Raw genomic sequence first — 18,045 nt, forward strand, 5'->3', positions numbered from 1 at the left:
CAACCTGAAGAAGTACAAAAATTTGGGCAAATTGTACAGCTCTAATGTTGATGGACAGCAGCTATATGAAGAAATTTTGGATTACGGAATGTTGCTATTAAGGCAGGTCAACATGAAAATATCAAGACCTGAAGAACTTCTTGAATTTATTGTTCAGTATGGAGATTAGAGCATCTTCCCCAATCTTCGCATTGCTATTCAGATAATGCTAACCAACGCAGTTTCCATCGCCAGCTGTGAGAGATCTTTCAGCAAGTTAAAACTAATACTTTCATATTTGAGAGTCTCCATGGGTCAAGGCAGACTCTGTGATCTTGCTCTGCTGAGTGTAGAAAGAGGAGAAACTGAAAAAACTGACTTTGATCACATCAAAGACCAATTTGCATCAGTGAAAGCAAGGAAGGTGCAGTTATAATTTTCATGTAGTGTCATAATTTGTTAATTAAAGGATTAACGAGCTTGACTTGTATTTTTGAGCTGATATTATGGTAAAGTTATCTAAAAGATGGGTGTCAGATGTTTGGACAGGGGCACAATTTCAGTGCTTGCCATAGGAGCTATTTTCCGTAGATACGCCCCTGCACATCTGTGCCAGGAGCATCGAGCTGCAGCTCCTTAGGGACTGTGTTAGATCAGGGAGAGTGAAGAGGTGATAGAGAGGAGCTATAGGCAAGTAGTGACACTGGAGCCTTGGCAGACTGATTAAGTGGGTCACAGTCAGGAGAGGGAAGAGTAAGGGTCAGATACTAGAGAGTACCCCTGTGGTTGTCCCCCTTAACATTAAGTACTTCTGTTTGGTACTGTTGGGGGGGGGAATGGCCTACCTAGGGGAAGCAACAGTAGTCGTGCCTCTGGCACAGCGTCTGGCTCAGAAGGGAAGGGAAAGGAAGAGGTTGGCAGCAGTGATAGGGGATGGTAGTTTGCCTCCCAGGTGCCATTGTCCAGGATGTTTCTGATCGCGTCAGTGATATCTTGAAGTGGGAAGGAAAACAGCCAGAGGTTGTGGTACATATTGGTACCAATGACATAGGCAGGAAAAGGGAGGAGGTCCTGAAAGCAGACTACAGAGAGTTAAGAAAGAAGTTGAGAAGCAGGACCACAAAGGTAGTAATCTCAGGATTACTGCCTGTGCCACGTGACAGTGAATATAGGAACAGAATGAGGTGGAGGATAAAGGCGTGGCTGAGTGATTGGAGAAGGGGCAGGAATTCAGATTTCTAGACTATTGGGACCTCTCCTGGGGCAGGTGTGACCTGTACAAAAAGGACGGGTTGCACTTGAATCTGAGGGGGACCAATATCCTGGCGGGAAGGTTTGCTAAGGATATTGGGGAGAGTTTAAACTAGAAATGTTGGGAGGTGGGAACCAAACTGAAGTGACGGAGGAAAGGGAGGTTGGTTCACAAATAGAGAAAGCTTGGAGACAGTGCAAATGGGAGGATAGGCAAGTGATAGAGAAGGGACACGTTCAGACCGATGGTTTGAGATGTGTCTATATTAATGTGAGGAGTATTATGAATAAAGCAGATGAGCTTAGAGCCTGGATCAGCACTTGGAGTTACGATGTTGTGGCCATTACAGAGACTTGGATGGTGCAGGGGCAGGAATGGCTACTTCAAGTGCCAGGCTTTAGATGTTTCAAAAAGGATAGGGAGGGAGGCAAGAGAGGTGGGGGCGTGGCACTGTTGATCAGAGATAGTGTCACGGCTGCAGAAAAGGAGGAAGTCATGGCGGGATTGTCTAGGGAGTCTCTGTGGGTGAAAGTTAAGAATAGGAAGGGGTCAATAACTCTACTGAGTGTTTTTTAGAGACCACCCAATAGTAACGGGGACAACGAGGAGCAGATAGAGAGAGAGATTCTGGAAAGGAGTAATAATAACAGGGTTGTCGTGATGGGAGATTTTAACTTCCCAAATATTGATTGGCATCTCCCTAGAGTGAGGAGTTTAGATGGGGTAGAGTTTGTTAGGTGTGTTCATGAAGGTTTCTTGACACAATATGGAGATAAGCCTCCAAAATGCGAGGCTGTACTTGATCTGGTATTGGGAAATGAACATGGTCAGGTGTCAGGTCTCTCAGTGGGAGAGCATTTTGGAGATAGTGATCACAATTCTATCTCCTTTACCATAGCATTGGAGAGGGATAGGAACAGAGAAGTTAGGGTAACGTTTAATTGGAGTAAGGGGAAATCTGAGGCTGTCAGGCAGGAACTTGGAAGCATAAATTGGAAACAGATATTGTCAGGGAAACGTACAGAAGAAATGTGGTAAAAGTTCAGGGGATATTTGTGTGGGGTTCTGCATTGGTATGTTCCAATGAGACATGGAAAGGATGGTAGGGTACAAGATCCGTGGTGTACAAAGGCTGTTGTAAGTCTAGTCAAGAAGAAAAGAAGAGCTTACGAAAGGTTCAAAAAACTAGGAAATGATAGAGATCTAGAAGATTATAAGGCTAGCAGGAAGGACTTAAGAATGAAATCAGGAGAGCCAGAAGGGGCCATGAGAAGGCCTTGGCGGACAGCATTAAGGAAAACCCAAAGGCATGCTACAAGTATGTGAAGAGCAAGAGGATAAGATGTGAGAGAATAGGACCAATCAAGTGTGATAGTGGAAAAGTGAGTATGGAACCGGAGGAGAAAGCAGAGGTACTTAATGAATACTTTGTTTCAGTATTCACTATGAAAAAGGATCTTGGCGATTGTAGGGATGATTTGCAGTGGACGGAAAAGCTTGAGCATGTAGATGTTAAGGAAGAGGATGCGCTGGAGCTTTTGGAAAGCATCAAGTTGGATAAGTCACCGGGACCGGACAGGAGAGGTTCCAGAGAATTGGGGGGTGGCAGAGGTTGTTCCCTTATTCAAGAAAGAGAGTAGAGATAGCCCAGGAAATTATAGACCAGTGAGTCTTACTTCAGTGATTGGTAAGTTGATGGAGAAGATCCTAAGAGGCAGGATTTATGAACAGTTGAAGAGGCATAATATGCTTAGGAATAGTCAGCATGGCTTTGTCAAAGGCAGGTCGTGCCTTACAAGCCTGAATGAATTTTTTGAGGATGTGTCTAAACACATTGATGAAGGTAGAGCAGTAGATGTAGTGTATATGGATTTTAGCAAGGCACTTAATAAGGTACCCCATACAAGGCTTATTGAGAAAGTAAGGAGGCATGGGATCCAAGGGGACATTGCTTTGTGGATCCAGAACTGGCTTGCCCACAGAAGGCAAAGAGTAGTTGTAGACAGGTCATATTCTGCATGGAGGCTGGTGACCAGTGGTGTGCCTCAGGAATCTGTTCTGCGACCCTTACTCTCTTGAAGGCACCTACTCTTTCTGCAGGACAATTTCCATTTCTTCAAAGTTTGAATGGAGGAAACCACAGAGGAGACCTCCAATAATTCTCCTGTGTTCTGGAATTCATTTAGCCCACAAGGCAATAAAACTGCCTTGGACCCTGACCTCTTTGCACTGCTACCAAAGAATCAGAACTAAAGCAGGTGGAACAGTGGCATGGTTGGTAGAGCTGCTGGCTCACACCTCCAGAGGCTGGGGTTCAGTCCTGACTTCTGCTGCTGTCTGTGTGCTCTGGTTTCTTCCCACATCCCAAAGACATGTCAGAGGGTAAGTTGATTGGCCTGTCTTTAATATCCACAATTCCCCTGGTGTTAAAGCAAAATATTGCAGAGATGGCATCAAAAACAAACTGGCTCTTGCCATCCTTCATCTGGATTGGTTTCAACCAAAACATTGGCTGTCCATTTCCCTCCACAGATGCAGCCTGACCTGTTAAGATCCCCCCAGCACTTTGTTTGTTACACCAGATTCCAGCATCTGCAGTCATTTGTGTCTCCATATTGCATAGGCAAATGCCTTTTAGGAGTCTGGGGACCTCAGAGACATACAGCATGGACAGAGGCTTTTCAAGTTATTGATTCCGCACTGACCATGAATAACCGCTAATCCTAAATTAATCCCACTCAAGACAATTTACAGTGGACACTTGATTTACCAATCTGTATGACATGGGAGGAGACTGGAGTATGAAGGGAAAACCAGCACAATTACTGAATGAGTCATACATTCAGCACCTGAGGTCAACGATCACCTATCACTGAGAGGCAGCAACTCTACAAGCTTCATCACTGTGACCAGGATGTCTTCCTGGTTTACTGGTGCAGACCAAATGTATCCACCTTGAGCTTCTCCTCCATCTCATTTCTGGAGATACATAGTCATAGTCATACTTTATTGATCCCGAGGGAAATTTGGTTTCGTTACAGTTGCACCAACCAAGTACAGAGTATAAATATAGCAATATAAAACCATAAATAATTAAATAATAATATGTAAATTATGCCAGGAAATAAGTCCAGGACCAGCCTATTGGCTCAGGGTGTCTGACCCTCCAAGGGGGGAGTTGTAAAGTTTGATGGCCACAGGCAGGAATGACTTCCTATGACGCTTAGTGTTGCATCTCGGTGGAATGAGTCTCTGGCTGAATGTACTCCTGTGCCCACCCAGTCCATTATGTAGTGGATGGGAGACATTGCCTAAGACGGCATGCAACTTGGACAGCATTCTCTTTTCAGACACCACCGTCAGAGTCCAGTTCCATCCCCACAACATCACTGGCCTTACCGATGAGTTTGTTGTACAAACCGTGACCCAGGACACTGGAATACATTTTCATTCCTATGTTCATGTATGAAACACAAGAGGGCACACCTTTACAAGGAGGTGGGATGGGAGGTCTTTACTTACTCCTGTCTGGGTTTCAGCGGGACTTCCAGATTTCATCAGAGCTTTGGTGCAGATGAGGCAAAGAGCTAAAAACTAGAGGTGAATTGAGAATGGCCTTGATATCACAGTGGCATTTGACCCAGTGCGGCATAAAGCAGCCCTGATAAACCAGGTGCTAAGAGGCATGAAGGGAAAAATACTCAAGTAGTTGAGGAGTAGAAGAAATTGGTTGTGCTTACTGGAACTCAGTCACCGACCGGGAACAGAGAAGTGCTGTACCTTAGCTGGAAATCTTCATCTGGAGAAATCAAAATACTCTAATGGAAAGGCTGCCCTAACCTCCATTCAGAGATTGGACTTGAGAGCCTCACATTAAATACCTCCCCATCTGCAAAACATTCATGCACAAAAGCTATTGCCTTGCAAGGAAGTACTCAACACGTCATAAACATTAGTCCCTGTGGACTGGGATGAACTAAAAGACAGATCTAGACACAAACATTAAAGGGCTCACTTAAATCTCTTAAGTTCCTGAAACAAACACTGTTATTCAAGCTGCTTTTGCTCAAAGGATCACTAGTACGGCTCTCAGGTCATCAGTCAATCTTTTCAGGTTAAACTTTGCATCAACTCACAAGCAGGATCAGGACTATTGAATGAGTTGTTAGGAGAGGCAAAGGAAGGAATGCCAATGTGAATGGTTTCTGCAATGAGAGAATGAAATAGAAATGCAAGGCCGGGGGCATCACAGTGCTTTGCATTGCAATCTATTAAAAGGAATAGATTTGTTGAGCATTTCATATTCTAAAACCTCCAGGAATTCTGAAGAGGTTTCCCTGGCAACTGATCAATAGAACCTGAGGCACAATCCAAATGGCCTTCTGCGATTTTGCTCCAGGGATCCCACCCATTGTGATTGAGGATCAACAGAACCCAGTGGCAAACTGCAGCCTGCATTAAGAAGACTTCTGATTAGCTACTAACTTCAGAATCAGGTTTATTGTTTCCAGCATGTAGTGTCAAATTTGTTAATTTAGCAGCAGCAGTTCAATGCAATACATAATATAGTAGTAGAAGTAGAAAAAGAAAAAACAAAATAATAATAATGATAAAAGAAGTAAGTAAATCAATTACAGTATATGTACATAGATTAAAATCGTGAAAAAGCAGAAATAATTGTATATTAAAAAAGCAAGGTAGTATTCATGGGTTCAATATCCACTTAGGATTCAGATGGCAGAGGGGAAGAAGCTGATCCTGAATCACTGAGTGTGTGCCTTCAGGCTTCTGTACCTCCTACCTGATGGTAACAGTGAGAAAAGGGCATGCCCTGGGTGCTGGGGGTCCTGAATAATGGATGCTGCCTTTCTGAGACACCGCTCCTTGAAGATGTCCTGGGTACTTTGTAGGCTAGTACCCAAGATGGAGCTGACTAGATTTACAATCTTCTGCAGCTTCTTTCGGTCCTGTGCAGTAGCCTCTCCATACCAGACAGTGATGCAGCCTGTCAGAATGCTCTCCACAGTACAACCAGAGAAGATTTTGAGTGTATTTGTTGACATACCAAATCACTTCAGACTCCTAATGAGGTATAGTCGCTGTCTTGCCTTCTGTATAACTGCATCAGTATATTGGGACCAGATTAGGTCCTCACAGATCTTGACACCCAGGAACTTGAAACTGCTCACTCTCTCTACTTCTGATCCCTCTACGAGGATTGGTATGTGTTCCACATTACAGTCCAGTGTAGTCTTGCACGCAGTTTGCTTGCAGTTACTAGACAGGCAGTAGCATCCTTATGAAGGGTCTTGGCCCAAAAGGTCAACAGTTTACTCTTTTCCGCTGATGCTGCCTGACTTGCTGAGCTCCTCCAGCATTTTCTGTGTGTTGCTTTGGATGTCCAGCATCTGCAGATTTTCCTGTGTTTCAACAAAAGCATCCTCAGCATTAGGTATGGGACAAATGAGAAGAATAAAATGGCAAAATTGCCAGTATTCTTGGAATCCTGTTCTAATAAGGATTAATCTCCAGAAAACTTTGGGTGCAACAGTAAAGAAAAAAAACAGAAAATTTTTTAAATGAATAATTATTTATTAAATATAAAAATATTGGGCTATGACTTAATCAAATCATTAACTTGCACAGTGATGTCCATTTGCTCTCCTATTGGCAGAGGAAGGTGTGAAGAGAAGGTGCTTAGCAGACAGTGGGGAAGGGTGGTTGGTGGCAGGAGCTCATCTAATGAAGACTCCAGGAACTTACTACACCAGAGCTGACAAACAGACGTTCAAGTTAACAGGCAGGTTTGCAAGGAGGCGCCTTTGCATAAGACCCACCATATCTGCTGTGTCCAAGGGGTCACTTGCTGGGGGAGCAAGGCCAAACTGGAGCGGTTCTCTCAGCTGAAGCGGATCTTTCCCAGTGGTCAGGGGAAGTTCAGTTCGGAGTCACTGATGTCTGTCACAGTGGCAAAACTGCTGCTTTTCAGTGAAGCTGCCACGATGGCCTCCTTTTGCCCTGGAAAAGGAAGGAAAGCAGGTCAGCTTGGTATCCAATCCATTCAGAAGCTAATCAGAACTACCTTCAGTTCCTGCACTCTACCTGCTAATTATGAAAGCCAATAAACCCCTTGTTACTTATTCCCATGCATTCTTTGAAGGTATGAAAAATGGAACATTCTAAGTTGGGCTGCAGACACCACTGCGAATGCCTGCGTCTATTGTTACTCTATAATTACCTCAGGATGGAGGAGATGGTTGAGAGTCAACGACATTGGTGGGTGTGGCATCAAACATCAGCTGGGCAAGTACCTTTTCGCCGTTATGATTATGGATGATCTCTGCTGGCCCCAGCTCCTCTTCTATGTCAGCACCCCATAACCCTCAATTCCTTGATCGTTCAAATATTCATCTGTCTTCACCTTAACTATATCTAATGATCCAACCTCCGCCATCCTCCTCTGGGTAGAAAATTCCAGAGATTTACCACCCTCTCAGAAAAGAATGTGCTACAGACCTCAGTTTTAAATGGCCAGTCCCTTATTTTGTAGCTATTTCCCTATCCGTCACTCTCCTACTAGTGGAAATAGCTCAATGTCCACCCTGTCAAGCTCTCTTGGCATTTTGCACTGTACATTGTTCTCTTTCAGCTGCATGGGTGTACGGCCTCACAGTAACTGAAATGCTCCCACGCACATAGCCTTTGTTGCCATGCAGATGGAATTTTCTTTTATATAATGTTAAAATAATTTTGAAATAATGCTAATATAATTTTGCGATCTATATTAATATAATTGTGAAATGCCTAATAATTATGTTTTAATGAATATAATCCACAACCTTTCTAAATAATGAATGCACAACTTTCACTTTGAAACGTTTTAGAGCCTCAGTGTATTTATATTGATTGTTCCAAGTTACAACATTGTTACAAATAATAATAATAAACACAGAATGGAAGTCAGTAGCTCATCGTTAATAAACCACGATGAACACTGATGCCGTCTAGTCAAAACATTTTGTGTTCGCTGTTGTGCCTGTCATTTGTTTTGACTGCCTGCATCGCTTTCATGTGTTGTGATTTGTGGTTTGTGTTTGTTTGATGTGCATTTAACAAAACAAAACATATAAAGTGCTGCACAGTTTTCAAGCTGTGCAAAAACTTCCTGCTCAGCACAATGGTAAGTTCGCACAGCTGTAAAAAAAAATTAGAGGGACCATTGACTGTATGTTTGAATTAAATCACCATTCTTGCTTCTAAACCCAAGGAATACAGATCCCGAATGCCCAGCTCTTTTGATAGGACAACCCTCTCAACACAAGAATTAACCTAGTGAATCTCCTTTGGACTGCAGAAACAGGCCCTTCAACTCATAATGTCTGTGCCAAAGACAATGCTGAATTAAACTAAATCATTTCTGCTTCTATATGACCAACATCCCTAAAGTCCCAGCATATTCATGCACCTACCTAACAGTTTTTTAATCACTGTCATATCCTCCCTACTCACTAGGGCCCCTGTTTCCAAGCTCACTTTTACACACATTTAATTCTACTGGCCACACTCCTTTGTAACTTATTGGTTTCACTAAAATATTGTTGTATAATCTTTCTAAAAAAGTGTACAGGAGCATTATAAAATAACATCTGTGAATCCAGAATATTAGCTAATCTGGCAGATTACTGTCCAATCAGTCTACAATCACAGAATCCCCACTTTCAATATCCTAAGGCTCAGTGCCAGCTGTATAAAATCCCCCAGGACTCCTGATGCAGGGTTGCAACACAAAATTTTAGCAATTCTTTTCCTCCCACAGATGTTTCTCAACCCGCTGAATGTCTCGAACCAACTGCTTGTTGAGTCCCATTGCAACATCTGCCGTGCACATATCTCCTGGTGGCCACAAGATCTTCATACCCTGCAATATGTGAACCACCTACTGTTATCCCAAAGCTTTTCCACCAGGAGCGTGATGAAATGCCTCCAAATTGCCTGGATGGGCAGCTCTCAAAATGCTCCAGGAAGGTCTGAGGTCAAAAGACTCTGTAAAATGCATACTCTCTCTTCCTCAGAGCAATTAGTTCTCTTGTACCTTCTTCCCCCAGCAAGTTAAACTGATCGACCATTCTAGTTAGCCCACCCCACCCCCTCTATTTCATCACCACACTGAAATCACTTTAACTCAATGTTTATAATGCTGCTTATGTTGTAAATACATGCTGGTATTTATATATTTATGCACATTTTATTCCATCATCAGTACTTTAACCTCCAGTTTCATTTTTACATAATTCTTTATCATTGTTGAAGGCCATTGTTTTGTTGCAGGTCATGCCCTGACCAACACAACCTAGCAAATTCCTAATACATATAAATGCATATGGTGAATAAAGTTGATCCTTAATTCGCTGCCCTCAGTCCTCATTCTACTGTCGACCAGTGCATCGTGTTTACATCACATCTCGTCGACAAGATACATCTCAATTACTTACCCATACTACTGTGTCAGCACTTCCTAAACCCGCTGCCTCCAGCAACACAGAGCGCAAGGGCAGGGGGTGCACGGGGACACCACCTCCTGCAGGTTCCTCTCCACAGTACACACTATCCTGACATAGTGATGTATCATTGGTTCTTCACTCTCACTAAGTCTAAATCCTGCAACTCCCTGCCCAGTGCCACTGGGGGGAACGTCGTCACTGGAACGACAACACCGGTTCCGGAAGGCGATGCACCACCATCTTCTCACAGGCAATTTGGGATGTGCAATAAACGCTGGTTTTTCTAGCCATGTACTGTAAACCATATAAAGGGACCTTATATGTCACTGGTGAGACCACACTTGGACTATTGTGAGCAGTTTTGGGGTCCTTATCTCAGAAAGGATGTGCTTGCTTTGGAGAGGGTTCAGAGGAGGTGCCCAAGAATGATCCTAGGAATGAAAGGCTTAACATATGAGGAATGTTTAATGGCTCTGAGCCTGTACTCACTGGAGTTCAGAAGAATGAGGGGGAGGATCTCCTTGAAACCTATTGAATACGAAAGCTTTAGATCAAGTGGACATGGATAGGATGTTTCCTCAGAATACAAGGACAGCCCTTTGGAACTGAAATAAGAAGGGATTTATTTAGCCAGAGGATGATAAATATGTGGAATTCATTGCCACAGATGGCTGTGGAAGTCAAGTCATTGGGTTTATCTAAAGCAGAGGTTGATAGGTTCAGTTTAATAAGGACATCAAAGGATACTGGGAAAAGGCAGGAGAATGGGGCTCAGAGGGATAACAGATCAACCATGATCAAATGGCGGAGCTGGCTTGATGGGCTGAATGGCCTAATTCTGCTATGTCTTACGGTCTAAAACTATTAAACAGATGGTTAATATCCTGACTTCAGAGAATAAGAGTGACCTCCTGGAAACCACAACAGTTTCAATCCACTCTGCTGAAGGTGGAACAGAGTAAACATTCCTGCCTATTATTTGATCACAGTTCCCAAAGGGCAGACACAAGAATGACAGATTAGCTCCCTGTGACCACACTTCATTTTCCCACTTTGGTATCAAGCTGCTGCGGTGAGAGACTATCACAGGTTCTGTTACTTTGGACCTCAAAGTTCTTTCTTTAAACTTACACCATTTTTGCACTGACGGAGAAAGTGAGACACGTGGAGTGTAGGATTTCCCTGTGGAGCTCTGACATTGGCTGAAATAAAGGCAAAGCACTGAAGGGTTAATTCTGTATCCTTTCCCTGCTTCAGTTAATGATTAACTCTACGTGGAAGGTCAAATAACATTCATTGAAACCCTGATTCCAGTTTTCTCCATCTGCCCAAGAAAGAAAAAATAAGTGCCTATACAACATTATGACTTCAGCACATCCTGCAGCCAATGAAGTATTTTTCAAATGTTCTAATATTGGAAATACGACAGCCCAGTTTAAACACAAATGAAAGGGCAATCCTCTGTCATGGACAAATTTCACCCAGGAGAGCTACCAGCCCTTCAGTAGTGCCATGGGATCCTCATTGTTCAGTGAGAGGGAAGACGTGGTGTCAGATTAATGTCTCATCCAAAAGATGACAACTGAAACAGAGCAACACTCCTTCAGTAATGAACAGAGAATTTACGTCTCTGGAGAAGGAGGTGTATATTCCAACTTACAAACAGTGCACTACGGGTGACATTGAGAGATGGACACACGTTTTAATCTGGAGACACAAGACACTGCAGATGCTGGAATCTGGAGCATCTGAATCCGAATCTGCTGGAAGAACTCAACCAGTCAAGAAGCATCCGTGGGAGGAAGGAATTGTCAATGTTTTGGGTCAAAACCCTGCATCGGGTCATTAGGACATGTTTTGAGCTGGTGTCAGACATCGAGTTTCCAGTTATTCAAAGAGACACATAAAACTTCATAGCATAATTATATGGTATATCACAGTAAAAAGAGTGTTTTAGGGATAGTATGTCTATTATTATACAGTAATTCATACTTATTTGGCATTCCATTTCCCTACCCTGCCACATCTGATTAGGAATGGTTGTAGAACCAGTGAAAGTAAATTGCATCGTGCTAGATCCTGCACTTACGTGGTGGCACGGTAGCGTAGTGGTTAGCACAACGCTTTACAGTACAGGCGACCCGGGTCAAATCCTGTCGCTGCCTGTAAGGAACTCGTACATTCTCCCTATGAATGCATGGGTTACCTCTGGGTGCGAAGACATACTGGTTGGTAGGTTAATTGGTCATTGTAAATTTTCCTGTGATTAAACTACAATTAAATCAGGATTTGCTGGGTGGCACAGCTCAGAGGGTCGCAGGGCCCATACAGCGCTGTATCTCAATAAAAAAAATAATAATTGTTTCTACACAAAAACACATGGAAATCGTGCTGCTTGAAGATGGCCACTGAGGTACAATTTGACAGATCCAAGTAGCATAGGATAAATTTCAACACTCCAAACAGAGTCAATGTCACGAATGGAAAACATTTTTCTTATTTTATCTTTAACTATTTACCAGGTGTGGAAACTTTTTTCAGGCAGTCTCTTGGGCAGAGAGATCGGATAGTTTTCGACTTTCTGCAGTTTACACAGCACCCCTGTTGTACACAAAGTTCCCAATATTATTCCAAGAAGTGCTCCTTCATCACTTGGAGTGTTCATGGACCAGAGATTCCAAAAGGTCAAGGAATTACTTCACAAGAGTTTTTTGAATCTTTTTCTCTGTCCACTTATTAATCCCTTCCCATAACCAAGGTCAGAGTAAAGTATCTGTTTCAGGAATCAAGTCTCCGGTGCACAAGCAAAAATGAATTGGAGCCATCAGACAGTATGGATGCTAGAAAGAAAACAGAATTGAATGTTTCACAGGCCAATTTTAACAGAGCTAGTATATACTTTCTTTAAGTTCTAATTTTATAGATTAGTAGACTCTCCAAATAATATTGCTATTGGTTTATTATTGTCACATGTACCAAGATACAGAGAAAAACTTTTGCTTTGCGTGCCATCCAGAATTGTAATTATGTCATACATAATTACACTGAGGAAGTAAAAAAAATAGAATGCAGAATTTTGTGTTGCAGTTACCGAGAAAGAGCAGTGCAGGTAGAAGTTAGGGTTCATATAGCATAATAAGGTAGACTGGGAGAACAAGAGTTCATCTTGAGTTTTACAATGGGATAGATGCCACCGTACTGTTGGTTGGTTTGTGCTCTTAAGCTTTTGTACTTTCTGTCTGACAGGATGGGGAGACGAGTGGCAAAGTGGCAAGGGGGACTTGATTATGCTAGTTGCTTTCTTAAGGCAGCAAAAGTCAAATGGAGTCAAAGAAGGGGAGCTTGGTTTCCAACGTTTCCAAGATTTGAGACATCTGCTTACTTTGTAAGGCAGGCATTAACGGCCTGGGACATTACCATAGTCGAGAAGCCTCAACAGGACCAGCCACCTGAGAACAGAGGCTGGAACCCTTGACAAGTACCACCTCGTGACTCGCAAAGCCTTTTCCACTTTCTCCACTGCAATGTTCAGAGTGTGATGGAATGCTTTCCACTTCACTGGATGAGTGCAGCTCCAACAAAACTCATGAAATCTGGTATCATTCAGGACAAAGAACCCCAACCCAAACAAACACCACCTTAAAATACCTCTTCATTCTATCGCTGGCTTGTAATATGTGCCATCAACAAAATGCAGGCTACCCCAACAACACCACCCAAGCCCACAGCCACTACCACCAAGTAGGGTGAGAGCTGAACAGACTCCTCAACCTACAGTCTCACTTTCAAGGACTGACGTTCTGAGCATTGTTTATTACTTGCACAATTTGTCCTTTCTTGCACCAGGCATGTTTTCAGTCTTTGATATGAAACACATTTTTTACCAGGCGTCTCAAGCAGCTTGTTAGCCCCTCGCTAAGAACCGCTGGACTAGCGGTGAGAAAATCACCTTTCTCGAACTCCATAGATCTAGGGTTGGTATGACTTGGGTCCCACCAAAACCGGGAAGTTGGGATGTCTCGTCCACCCGAACCCTGATCTGTGTGAATACTGTGTAAAGACTGCCCCGTGCAATTAGCCATCGGCAAGAAATAACAGATCGTATACTACATATAATTATAAAGAAAGTATATTTACAAATGTCAGCTTCATTGAACAGTTAGTAGGAAAAAGAAAAGGAAAAAAATAAAAAGGGCTCATTACAGTTAACCCAGTCCAAATATGCACATAAGTTGGAGCTCATCTTCTGAATGGCACTTGAAATCCATCTCAAACAGACAGGCTCCCCCATGGAAATATTGGTCCTTCCTCCTTGAAGCCATTCATTTGCACAAAGCACCTTGTGCAACAGGGATGACATCCTCAGCCATCTTCCCTCCTGTCCTCTCCCAGCTCCCACCAAAAAGACCTCAACCCACACTCGTGTCCCTCACAAAAACCTCTCCACCCAGCTTCTTCTAGAGCTTTTTCCCAATTCCACCATCCTGATTGGCTGACACAACATTCCTACATTGAACAACATAGCCTCTTATCTTTAGCTAAAACCCAAACAAGCTGAAAGGAGAACAGACTGTTCTTACAGAACTGCTAAAATGAAATACCTACAGCATAGCAGTAATAATCTTATCCCGGGTGTTACAGATATGTATAGTTTCTTATAAATTCTATTGTGCTTCTTTATTTTCCTGTAAATGACTGGCAGAAAATAAATCTCAAGGAAGTATATGGTGTCATAAGTGTGAACTGTGATAATAAATTTACTTTGAACTTTGAGTATTTTGAACATCATGAAGACCCTGGAGAGACTTGTTTTAGAGCTGCTCTGGCCTATGGTCGGTCCACACTTAGATCCCCTCCAGTTTGCCTACCAGCCCCGACTAGGAGTTAAGGATGCCATTGTCTGCCTGGGCTACGGTAGGAAACTTTGTCACATGGTGTGAGCAGAATTATCTGCAGCTTAATGTGAAAAAGACTAAGGAGCTGGTGGTAGACCTGAGGAGAGTTAAGGTACCGGTGACCCCTGTTTCCATCCAGCGGGTCAGTGTGGACATGGTGGAGGATTACAAGTACCTGGGGATACGAATTGACAATAAATGGGACTGGTCAAAGAACACTGAAGCTGTCTACAAGAAGGGTCGGAGCCGTCTTTATTTCCTGAGGAGATTGAGGTCCTTTAATATCTGCCGGACGATGCTGAGGATGTTCTACGGGTCTGTGGTGGCCAGTGCGATCATGTTTGCTGTTGTGTGCTGGGGCAGCAGGCTGAGGGTAGCAGAAACCAACAGAATCAACAAACTCATTCGTAAGGCCAGTGATGTTGTGGGGATGGAACTGGACTCTCTGACGGTGATGTCTGAAAAGAGGATGCTGTCCAAGTTGCATGCCATCTTGGTCAATGTTTCCCATCCACTACATAATGTACTGGGTGGGCACAGGAGTACATTCAGCCAGAGACTCATTCCACCGAGATGCAACACAGAGCGTCACAGGAAGTCATTCCTGCTTGTGGCCATCAAACTTTACAACTCCTCCCTTGGAGGGTCAGACACCCTGAGCCAATAGGCTGGTCCTGGACTTATTTCCTGGCATAATTTACATATTACTATTTAACTATTTATGGTTTTATTACTATTTATTATTTATGGTGCAACCGTAACGAAAACCAATTTCCCCCGGGATCAATAAAGTATGACTATGACTACTTACTTTGAACTTTGAGTAGCTTGCATACACAGAAACACCTCTATCTACAGGTTTCCCTGTAGGTGTCAAGTTGAATGTGTCAAGTTAGGAAAAGGGGAAGTACAACGAGATCTGGGTATCCTTGTTCATCAGTCACTGAAAGTAAGCATACAGGTACAGTAGGCAGTGAAGAAAGCTAATGGCATTTTGGCCTTCATAACAAGGGGAGTTGAGTATAGGGACAAAGAGGTCCTTCTGCAGTTGTACAGGGCCCTGGTGAGACCACACCTGGAGTACTGTGTGCAGTTTTGGTCTCCAAATTTGAGGAAGGACATTCTTGTTATTGAGGGAGTGCAACGTAGGTTCACAAGGTTAATTCCCGGGAGGGCGGGACTGTCATATGTTGAAAGATTGGAGTGACTGGGCTTGTATACACTGGAATTTAGAAGGATGAGAGGAGATCTGATTGAAATATATAAGATTATTAAGGGATTAGACACACTAGAGGCAGGAAACATGTTCCCGATGTTGGGGGAGTCCAGAACCAGAGGCCACAATTTGAGAATAAGGGGTAGGCCATTTAGAATGGAGTTGAGGAAAAACTTATTCACCCAGAGAGTTGTGGATCTGTGGAATGCTCTGCCCCAGAAGGCAATGGAGGTCAATTCCCTGGATGCCTTCAAGAAAGAATTAGATAGAGCTCTTAATGATCGCGGAGTCAAGGGATATGGGGAGAAGGCAGGAAAAGGGTACTGATTGTGGATGATCAGCCATGATCACAGTGAATGATGGTGCTGGCTCAAAGGGCCGAATGGCCTACTCCTGCACCTATTGTCTATTGTCCCTCCTAGTTGCATACCATCCTGTCTTGGAAATACATCACTATTTCTTCATCAATGTACATTCTAAATCCTGAAACAATGCCATGGGAGAACCTTCATCAGGATGACTGGAATGGTTTATGCAGCTGGCTCACCACCACCTTGTCTGAAATAACTGGTGACAAGCAACTAACGGTGGTCTCAGCAGTAATACCAGCACATAATAAATGAGTGATTAAAGTAAAACAACTGTCTGATATCATCTTACTTCTCAATGGATGCATCTGTTCATTGTCAGCAGTTCGTCATTAACTTATCACTAGTTGTTAAGACCAGAGCTCAGTAATTGCTAAGTGTACTGATATATATTACTGCACTGATTCTTTTCAGTTTGCAACACAGTTCAACTCCATTAAAAACAACATCAAAAGCTAAAGGGAAATTAAAGGCTAATTATTTTTGCTTGCCTTTGCACGTGATAGATAAAATTTGCAAATGTGATACAGTAGGGCTGACGTCTCTCCAAGTTCTTTTTATATTCTTGTCAGTCCCCTGTGGCACTACAGAAAAAGATTTTTATCTCGGGTCTTCAAACAACATGGTGACTGTAAAACTGTGGGCATCAGAATTCAAAACAAAAGCCTTAAATTGGAACATAGTGACTTTTTGGTTTTAATGTTATTGCACCACAAACTCACCAGTCCATAACTAATGGACAGAAGTGAAAGGATACTGACAGAGGCATACAACCAACTGAGCACAAGTGGATCAATAAATTCATAGAGCACCAGTCACATCGACAGATCAATAAACTAATGGAGCAACAAATGAATCAATCAATGTGGTAATGGTTATCAGGACGTTCAACAGTTACTGCTGCATCAGGATTAACAACCAGTCGATAAGGTAATAGAGAGGCTGACAGGGGTGAACTAATAAATTCAGTGAGCAGCAGAGCTATATCTAGTGAAGACAACTGGGAGAAATCATGTTGACCAGAGCACTTGAAAGTTAATAAGGGATGTTTCCTATCTATCCACAGCACGCAACAGGCCTCAGTTCCACGCCTTATCCAAAGGGGAAGATATTGCTTTGTCTTTGAAGGCAACCAGGAGGCCAGATGGGGTCTTGGGAGAAAATTCCTGATGACAGGATAGGACAGGCTGGGACTAGTTGGATCATTGGACCACAGCAAAAATACTGGCCAGTGACCGACTGAAAACTGGCCTCAACTGCTTTGTAAATGACAGTTCATTGTGAAGAACCTGCACAAGTAATATTGTACACAGAACAGAAATTAACATTTAATCCATTTTTACCAGTATCTATAAACTTGATTGGTTTGTTAGGATGGGTGGATTAATACTGGTGAAGAACAAATTCTTCCTTCTGGAATTTCAGCATCATTGGAGGAAGACAAACTTTCTTTCATCTTTGTACTGTCCAGTCACTTCTAATAATTTATGCACATAACACTTGAATCCTCCTACTTCTCACCACTCATAATCTCTCACCCTTTCTAACGTATATAGATGTCCTTCTTGAGCCAAACCTTCCTCAGATTGAGTTCCACCCATCACACCTCTGACTAATTAATTACTCCATCCTGTCCTGCTGCCTTCTGCGTCATTCAGCTTGCAACCTTTGATACAACTCTCACATGTCACCGATAAGAATGGTGAGAATCTGAGGCTCCAGTTGTGACCTGAAGACTTCTTATGTTTCACCAGTAAGTGCAGTCTGTGCCTCCAACCTGCCTCTCAGTTTCAAACCCACTCGGCTTCCAATATCACCTATTTTCATTTTTGGT

The 18,045-nt window shown here is 42.9% G+C and overlaps 1 protein-coding gene across 7 annotated transcripts in view; it reads right to left on the reverse strand.

The window, feature by feature from the left end:
* Positions 1–5,752: 5,752 nt before the first annotated feature.
* The window catches only part of LOC140196472 (cilium assembly protein DZIP1L-like), a 283,878-nt gene continuing 271,585 nt past the window's right edge, over positions 5,753–18,045 (reverse strand). For 6 of the 7 annotated variants that reach the window (XM_072255743.1, XM_072255744.1, XM_072255742.1 and 3 more), the window contains one exon: positions 6,848–7,249. In XM_072255743.1, the coding sequence (XP_072111844.1) occupies positions 7,158–7,249 (92 nt within the window). In that variant the 3' untranslated portion in view covers positions 6,848–7,157. Of the gene's footprint in view, positions 6,652–6,847; positions 7,250–18,045 lie in introns of those variants that run through there. The other variant, XR_011885722.1, reaches the window with a different exon arrangement.

This window comes from Mobula birostris, chromosome 4 (genome assembly GCF_030028105.1).
Source record: "Mobula birostris isolate sMobBir1 chromosome 4, sMobBir1.hap1, whole genome shotgun sequence".
Classification (NCBI taxonomy): domain Eukaryota; kingdom Metazoa; phylum Chordata; class Chondrichthyes; order Myliobatiformes; family Myliobatidae; genus Mobula; species Mobula birostris.